Raw genomic sequence first — 9,211 nt, forward strand, 5'->3', positions numbered from 1 at the left:
CTGAAGGCTATCCAACGTGTCACAGGGCAAAATGCAGAGTACACCCTTAACAGGTCACCAGTCCGCCACCAGACTCACACAGAGGAACAGAAAACCATCCACATCTGCAACCAATTCTTCTTCTTCTTTCAGCTGCTCCCTTCAGGGGTCGCCACAGTAGCTCATCTGCCTCCATCTCACTACATCCATGAATCTTCTTTGTGGCCTTCCTCTTTTCTTTTTGCCCATTCAGTCCACATTCAACATCTTGTGTCCAGTATATCTACTTTCCCTCCTCCGCACATGTCCAAACCATCTCAGCCTTGTCTCTTTAACTCTGTCTCCAAACTGCTCAACCTAAGCTGTCCCTCTGATGTACTCATTTCTAATCCCGTTTATTCTGGTCACTCTCAAAGAAAACTTTAATATGTCAAGCTCAGCAAGCAAGGAGATCAGAGCCAATCCCTGATGTAATCCCACACCCATTACTCCACACCTCACCACCGTCTCACTGTCCTCATGCACCACTCTCACATATTTCTCTGCCACTCTTGACTTCTTCATGCAGTACCACAGCTCCTATGTTGGCACTCTATCATCTGCTTTCTTTAGATCCACAAAGACACAGTGCAACATCTTCTGACCTTTTCTGTACTTCTCCATCAACACACTCAAAACAAATGTCACATCTGGAATACTCTTTCTCAGCACCTTGTGGCCAATTCAGAATCCCCAATAACATGCACGTCCTTGGACTGTGGGAGGAGGAAAAATACTATGTAGCCTTATTTCTCTGTATGCGCAAGGCAACATAAGTGTTCTTACGTCTGTACTTACCCATGCCGTATTTCAGAGCATAAGGAGATCTAAGAATGGGGCCAAGCTGCTTGGGGTCTCCAGCCAGAACAACCTGACCAGCCGTTGCATCGAGCAACCCTTTGGTACCACAAAATAACAAAAATCAAGCATCATATAAATCAAATTTAGTACAGCTCTAGAAAGGAAAACTCTTTGTTGTTTTTACCTGCCAATGGTATTATACACTCCGTCTCCACAGCATGTCCAGCCTCATCAATAAACACATGAGTGAAATGTCCTGCTGGAATGTCACCTGAGATGAATCTGCACAGATCAAATAATGTTTACATGCACAAAATCATATTTGCCACGTTCATCTGTCATGTTTAATGTTGTGTTAATGCTAATGTAGCTGTCATGCAGATATGAGTGCAGTGTGAGTCATTCACTACCTTCCGGCAGTAAACAGGGTGGTGACCATGATCTTATACTTCACCAGCTCTTCTTTAGCAGGGAAAATGTAACAGTCCCCATCCAGGTTAGAGCATTCCTGTAAAGTGCCATCGTATCATAAACCTCAGTGAGACTTAATAAAATAGCATCAAGCACTAGAACGCACATCAACACTGTGGTTAAGGAATGAGTGAGTGAGTCCTCATTCAGTGTGTCATGCATGAACATTACAGTCATGAAGTGCATTTCACATATAGTGTAGATACTTAAATGTAAACTACTGAATGAAAGTTAGCTTTAATATCACAGGTGAATGAAAGGTAACGCAGAGTTAGTTTCTTGATAAACTGCATCTCCATTAAAAAAGAAAAACAAATCATTTTCATTAAATGAACTCCCAGCACTGACCATTAGTTCATCAGGAACAAGTGTCGGGTCCCAGCTACTGGCATACATGCGGTACACTTCATGCTTGTCCACATGCTCCACAATCCTCTTGCAAAGCAGATCAGCAGCACTGTTGGATGGAGCGCATGCCAGAATGTAGCAGTTAGCTTGTGTCTTCTTTATCTGCTTGATGGCCTCCACCACAGTCACTGTTTTTCCTGAATAGAACAGGAAACATAAAAACGGCATCAGCTGAGTTGCATTTTCAGACTTATAATAAGTTCCTTCTATAGCAGCTCAAAAGCAAAGGGGTAGCAATTTTTGGGACCCAGTACCAGTTCCAGGTGGACCAAAAATCAGGTAGGGGGCAGGTTTGGATGAGCCAGCTACAATGTGTTGTACTGCTTGATATTGCTCTGGATTTTTCTCCAGCTGCCTATCAAACAGCCTGTTGATGGAAAAATAAATGGAAAAAAGGAAATAATTTAGAGCTGAATCACTCCTGTCATTTTAGGATGATTTATACATTTTAAGTGTATACAGAGAACCAAAATTTCAGCCTCGGCTGATTAGTGCAGCACTGATGATCATCCATTATTTATTTACATGTAGAGAAAAGGGATAACACATGCACTGTGTATTAAAAAAAGTATATGATCAGTCCACTAGAGTTTCTAACCTGAGATTGGGAAGGTCGTTTGGCTGAAAGGACATGTTGGGTTCAACAGGAAACAACACGCTTTCCAGTCTATATGAAGAAGCCAGTTCTGCCGCTCTGTGCTGGAGACGCAGAGTCAGGCGGTTTATAGTGAACTCAACATTGAACTTCATACCTTCTACAAAGCGGCTGACCAACCTGTAAAGAAATTCACAAAATCTAAGATGCCACAAATATCAATTTATTCATGAAACAGCAGATATTAATTCCCATTGGACTTGTATTTTTATAATACTAAACAGTCATCATCTTACTGGGAGCTGAAACCCAGTTTAACACTGTCCAGCTGCACACTGTGGACGTAGCCACAGTACTTGACCCCTGGTTCTCCATCAGGATACACCAGCAGCTTATCTCCTCGGAGGACAGAGGGACGGTTCTCAGCCACACCAGGCACCTGGCAAAAGGGACAAGAGCTGTCACAAGGATAACTGTGGTGACACAAACATGAGCTGAATGTGTCCCACAAGCTGCCACAGGCAATCAAGGTTGTGTAGAGGTCCTTGTCATTTTTAGGAACCGACATGAAAAACAAGCTTAACATATGAATGGGTCAGTGAAGAATGACCATATTTAGTATGTTTTGTATGAGTTTGATATGGGTTTAAATGAATGACTTTTTTCTGCAGTAACTTATATAACTCGTCTCTGTTCATATTGGTAGACTATGAAACCAGTGCCACCAATATCTGACATATCTGATATATTTACCTCCAGAACAAGAAGCTTCTTGTTCGTTTTGTCTTTAGTCATGGTAGCGTGTTCTCTGTCAGCGTTGGGGATGTTGTATTTCTTGATGTCCACCTCCATCTGAAGCTCCTCCAGATACAGCAGCACCTGGAACCTCTCTGTATAGTTCTCCCAGTTCAAGGGACTCTCCAGTATGGCTCTTTGAGACACACATATGAAAAACAGATGACATTGTATACTTGTATTGTATTGTATGCCCACTTTCTAGTGGTAAAAGCACCTGCTCCTTTCCCACAATGTGGAAGACCAACTAACATCCCATCCAGCTGGGAAGGACATTTACATACTTTTACACTGGATAAGACCAAGAAACGTTGTGTAAAACTGCTTTAGTGGAGAGGTGTTCAAAAAAAAGAAGGCTACATTAGCTTTGGTGCAGATGACATTCTTGGTGGCTGCTTTCTCTGCTTCCCTCTAGTTAAGCTATGTTTTTGTCCTATTGTCTTAAAAGAGATCATTGTTAAATATCATAAAAGATGTCACCAGAGTATTGAAATCAGAAGATACTGACAACAAACTGATAACACTGCAATTTTAAAACACTTTAACCTCATAAAAAACTAATAAAAAACTAATGGAAAATAAACATGAGTGAGGCAAACTACCATTTAACATTTACCACAAACTCAAGGTTCTTTCTTACCTTTTAGCATTGAATGATGAGTACTTCAGTGATGTAAGGAGGTTACGTATGTATGATTGTACTCGATACTCTTTCAGCTTAACCACATATTTTAGATATATTTCTGCCAGCCTTAAGGAGACAAATAAAGAAAAGGTTTAATATTATAAAAGGCATAAAAATGTATTTTTTTACATTTACAGTGTACGTTTAACAGCTAAATAAAGCGTAGTACCCTTCAGGTGGCACCCCATCCACAGTCCTGCAATCGACCTCAGGAGTCCAGGCAGGGATGGAGCGAGGTTTGTAGGGGGCTGTAGGTGCTAGCTCCAGTCCCAAGGAAGTTACACACTCAGCCTCAATAAAGCGCACAATGTAAAATGCAGCAGAGGATGGCTGCAGGTCTGGTTTGAATTCAAAGGCGAGTGTAGCTGGATAGAAACCAACCAAGCTGAAGCTGAAGACAGCCTGGATTTTATAGCTGTCACCTGAAACCCGGATGTTGAGTGCGTTAATGGTCAAATTCTACCTGTAATCTGTGAGTCAAACGAGCTAGCTTATCTGTGATGCTCGCGTCACCTGGTTTTAGCAACAGAGGGTTCTGTTTGGTCACTTTCTGCTCGTCAACCAGCGACAAGCACTTGAGCCAGTGTAGAGGTGTGTAGTAGGTGAAATACACAGTTTCTGTTCCAGTGTTCTTCACATGCAGGGTTACCTCACTCTGTTAGCAAAACACATCATTTTGTAAAGTTTTTTTCTTTGTTTGTAAGCACATGTATATCGGGGAACATTGCAATCTGATGGCTTAAATACCTCAAAGGTCTCTTCCACACGTAAGTGAAGTTTTCCATTCTCAAACAAACGTTCGGATGTGATGCTGATCCCATTTTTGTCAGATATGAAGTGGGATCTGTAGGTGGGAGAAGATCAGAGGCATCGATTCACTGTTTTACTGCAGGGGTTCAGGCCACTTCTTTCAAGCATGCCTTTCTTTTTCTAAATAATACAGGCAGCAGAGGCGGATGCTCTGTGTGAGTGCAGTGACAGAGGTTAATGGACTGGAGTAGCCACACTCGCACCTCCATGTTCTGCATACATGCCTGGCCTGTTTGCCACAACACATGAGTTGTGCTTTCCCATGTTTCACATTTCATTTACTCATTAAATGGTTTGCCTTAAAAATAAAAAGCATGTTCACACTGTGAGTTTTATTGTGCAGAAAGGAGCAGAACAAAATGTCTGATTGTCCTGTTAACATTTAGTAGACATACAGCACCAAGCATAACTTATAAGAAAATGGTTCACAGAAGAGTAAACAAAGCAGGAGTCTGCCAGGTTACCTCTCTGACTTGAGCTTGTTCATCAGGAGACTGGCCGTTTTCCTCCGGTATCTTACTCCTGTCTCTGCCTCATCTGCAGAGGCTGCTGTCTGTCCCATCCCTGGACTGGCTAGTCCGTTCTGGGCAGGCGTCGGTTTACGGTCTCTCTGCCACTGCCACTGGTCCATGTAATCAGCTTTGACCTGTGTGGATCATCACTTCATGTCAGTTTTATTTTAGGATTTAAAAAAAGAAAAATCATTGTCACGTTTCTGGCTTTATTTATCTGAGCTTATAAAGTTGCAACCAAGAAAGAGAATAAGCGTCGTCTTAAGAAACTCTGAAGTATTTTCTTCAGACAACAGGATGTATTTTTGAGGAAGTGACAGCATCCTGTCCTTATGTGAACTCTGATTCCTTAACTCGCTTCGACTTCAAAAGGCTTAATTTTAAACTGATTCCTGTGGACAGTTTAAGAATGTTAAGTCCTATAAAATATTGTCCTATAAAAAAAAAGCTATTTTATTTTAACCATTAATAACACAATTAATGATCCTCCTATTAACAAATACAAAAAAAGAAGAAGAAGAAGCTGAACCTGTTTTGTTTAGACAATAATACCTTAATGTCTTTTAGAACCTGTTTGGCTTTTTACTATGAGGTGAGGTTAAACATGCTGAATACAAGGAAACAGTTGCCCTCTGTCAATAGCAAACTAGAGTAAGAATGTTTACTGTAAATATGAACTTTGCTTCCACTTGCACTAGGGCTGCCACAAACGATTATTTTGATAGTCGACTAGTCACCGATTATTTTTGCAATTAGTCCACTAATCAGATCATCATCCATTGGACGTAAAACGTACAGCTTATTGCACCAGCAGCATCTGCTCTTATATAACTATCATTAGCTTACAGCTTTAAGTGTTTAAGGTCTGTGCTAACTAAAAATAAAGACAAGATGATAGTTTATTAAATTTTAATTAAATTTGCAGATTGTCTCGGTGGAGTTTAATAAACTCCTTGCTATCTAAAATATAACAGGACACCCGAGTAAATTCTCGAGCATCTCACACTTCTGATAATCAGCTGTCTGCTTGACCTTTATTCAGCTGTGTAAAAACTATAACTTTAATCTCAGCCAAACAGATTTACTCAGGAACAAATAAAATACTACAAAAAGCCAAACAATAACATTTTTAAGTTATCTAAGTGACTTATATTACATGTTTACCTGAGTAGCGAAAGACAGCGGTGGGTTTGAAAACGATTAGCCGGGAGTCCGGTGTTCTCACGGGCTCTAGTGAGCCTAGCCCCCGGCTAGCTATCGAGCTAGTGGGTAACAGACGTCTCCGAAAACGTCGGAGCGCTTTTGAAAATATGTGGTGTCTTCATAAACTGAGCAGATATTTGAGGTTTATACAGTTACAAAATATGTTTAACGTTTATTTTGTGACCCAGAAAGAATAATAAGAGTAATATTAAAACTAACTAGCTGCCGCCATTGTTGGAAACTGAGCTGGGCCGCGCTATGAATTATGGGACACAGCTTCTTCTTCTTCTTCGGGGTTAAACGGCAGCTGGCATCCTTGTACATGCAGTGCTGCCATCTTCTGTTTCAGTCCGTTATTACACTCTTAAATCCTACTGCTTATTCCTGCGTCTTTTGTGATCTTACAAAGCTTCAAACGACACGTCGACTATTAAATCAGTCGTCGACGATTCAATCAGACGACCCCTTGTAAGCAAGCAAGAGTCAAGCAAGGGGGAGGGATATGAGATAAGATATGAACACTCATATATATCAACATATTGAGAATAGTTTTACTCTTTGACCTCCTCTGTGATAACCAAGACGTTTGCCTTTTTACATAAAAAAAAATAAACCTGCGTAGCCCAGATTTAACTCTGTGGCATTCTCAAGTATGAAAATGGAAGGGCAGATAACTGTTTTATTGGTACAGTTATATTAAAATACAAAAGTTATTCTGGAAAAGTCACAGAAGGAAATTACCAAAATGATAAACAGTGTCAGAGAAACTACTACTACTATCAATGACCTGTATTATATCTGTAAAAATATCACAATTTGGAAAAAAAAATTTCATTTATTCATTTTATTGTCAAATGTTGAAAACATAAAACCTTGAAAACCAAATAAAAATATGTTCACTATTGTGCACTGGAGAAACAGGAAGTAAAGGCTAACAATGAACTCTTTGCTGATGCCTAAGTGGTATATATGCCTCACAGTCACTGTAAAAACATTTGCATAATGTCAGTGGATTACTGGAAGCTGTATCCTGACGCTTGAAGTAAACACAATTTAGGAATAGACATTCCAAATAAAGCTCTGTTCTTCTTTATACTGTAGTACTGACTGTAAGGGAACATTAGTGTGGCACGTGATCGCCAACTCAACACCAGCACCACACCTACCTCAATCCACGAGCTGCCATCTGGATTTTACCCAACAATGACTAAAGGCTAAGATTCATTTCACTGGGCTATAATCAGCCTCCAGTATTTTTGTTTTTGTTTCATCAGATAAACATTATTTACCTGTATGATTAACTGATTTTAAATTCAAATGTTTCACTTGAAGTTGTATCACTGAGAGATTCTAAAAAATATCAGACATGCCTTGTTATCTCAACTACAAGACTGAGTGATGTGCTTAAATAAAATGTGAAAATGTAAGTTTTATGGTAAAAAAAAAAAAAAAATCATTAAAATAAGTAATTGTTAAGAAACACATGTACCGTTAGAGATTCTGGTATAACAGATAATGAGATATAGTGCATACCTTGGAGTTGAAACGAATAGTGTCTCTTCGTCTTGTTATTTTGTTGGACACTTTCAGGGCATACAGGACTGACCCAAAGTTTGGATCTTTGGCCTCTGGATTCCTAAACAAAAGAATATCATTGTATTCATTGGTAACAAAGTAAGTTCACTTTTCAAGTGGCAGAAAATATCAAATGCAACATTTCTATTAACTCAACAAACATCAGCAAGAACACAAACTGTGCGCAGTCTGCCGCACAGTGTTGCTAACGAAAGGTCCACCTGCTGTGCTGCTGCTTTTTCGGGGAGAGAATTCTAACTTTAGTCAGAGATGGAGAAAATCGTAAGACAGATAGGAGACAAAAGGAAAAAGAGGGGTCATGTGTAAAGGTAAGGACTGCACGGTGATTTCTGATAAACTACAGATTTAAAGATTAAGGGTAATGTCGTCGTTTTCAATCACATCTGTGTATGACCCGTAAAATTTATACCAATGCTGTTTGTTTAGGAAATGGAAAAAAGCCAAGATGGGTTGTGAAACATCTGCTGACATCTTGTTCAATTCATTTCTGTAAATCCACAAAGAGCAGCAGGTTAGCTGCTCATATCATACCGATCATAAAATTGTGAGTTATCATTCTTTTCCCCACTAAACGACTACAACTGATCTTAGGGTTTCCATGCCGGCCGAGTTCCACTTTAACCTCTGATTGTACTCATTTTTCTGTTCAGGTGTGCAGGCAAAGTCACCCTCCACAATGTAGACATCAGAGAAAAAAAAAAAAAAAAAAAAATATATATATATATATATATATATATATATATATATAAATTTTTAAAATAGATGGTAGAATTCCTTCAAGGACCAACTTTTTTACATTCTTACTTTGAGTACATTTCAGAGCCTGTACTTTTTGGCTTTTACTTCAAGAAGTCGATTCAGTACTTCAACTTTTACTGTAGTTCTTGGTGATGAATACTTTTATAAATAACAGCGATCAAGAACCCACCTCATCCGGAACTCATTGTTGTAAATGTCTCTCAGCTGAATCCTGTCTGTGATGGATACTCGATTAGTCTCCTTCAAAAACTCGAAGAAATCGAGTCCAATTTGGCAGCGAATAGATAACTTAATATTAACCATGATCAATAGTTGATATTATCAGAGTATATCCTAAATCGTCCGTGCCGATCGTCTAAATGCGGATGTAACGCATCAACGCACAGCTTGTGTTTATTTCATAAAGTAATACCCTAAGACTGGGCTTTAGCTTTCTCTTCCTTGACCGCCGGCATGGGCGGAGTCCCTCTACGCTCTCTGCTGCGTACTGAAACAGTCACGCTCGGAGGTTGAAAGCAGGCACACCCAGAGAGTCAGTCAGGCCGGAGAAATGAAACT

The 9,211-nt window shown here is 39.7% G+C and overlaps 1 protein-coding gene across 1 annotated transcript in view; it reads right to left on the reverse strand.

The window, feature by feature from the left end:
• Positions 1 to 9,211, reverse strand: part of LOC146495447 (putative helicase mov-10-B.2) — a 14,747-nt gene extending 5,536 nt beyond the window's left edge. Inside the window, exons 1-15 of the mRNA XM_085146959.1 lie at positions 8,823 to 9,211; positions 7,832 to 7,934; positions 5,048 to 5,229; positions 4,521 to 4,617; positions 4,287 to 4,428; positions 3,943 to 4,195; positions 3,729 to 3,839; positions 3,047 to 3,224; positions 2,590 to 2,732; positions 2,297 to 2,473; positions 1,953 to 2,065; positions 1,639 to 1,835; positions 1,230 to 1,327; positions 1,004 to 1,101; positions 817 to 915 (exon numbers count right to left, since the gene is read on the reverse strand). Coding sequence (XP_085003085.1) covers positions 817 to 915; positions 1,004 to 1,101; positions 1,230 to 1,327; positions 1,639 to 1,835; positions 1,953 to 2,065; positions 2,297 to 2,473; positions 2,590 to 2,732; positions 3,047 to 3,224; positions 3,729 to 3,839; positions 3,943 to 4,195; positions 4,287 to 4,428; positions 4,521 to 4,617; positions 5,048 to 5,229; positions 7,832 to 7,934; positions 8,823 to 8,956 — 2,125 coding nt within the window. The 5' untranslated portion in view covers positions 8,957 to 9,211. The remainder of the gene's footprint in view (positions 1 to 816; positions 916 to 1,003; positions 1,102 to 1,229; positions 1,328 to 1,638; positions 1,836 to 1,952; positions 2,066 to 2,296; positions 2,474 to 2,589; positions 2,733 to 3,046; positions 3,225 to 3,728; positions 3,840 to 3,942; positions 4,196 to 4,286; positions 4,429 to 4,520; positions 4,618 to 5,047; positions 5,230 to 7,831; positions 7,935 to 8,822) is intronic.

This window comes from Neolamprologus multifasciatus, chromosome 20 (genome assembly GCF_963576455.1).
Source record: "Neolamprologus multifasciatus chromosome 20, fNeoMul1.2, whole genome shotgun sequence".
NCBI lineage: Eukaryota > Metazoa > Chordata > Actinopteri > Cichliformes > Cichlidae > Neolamprologus > Neolamprologus multifasciatus.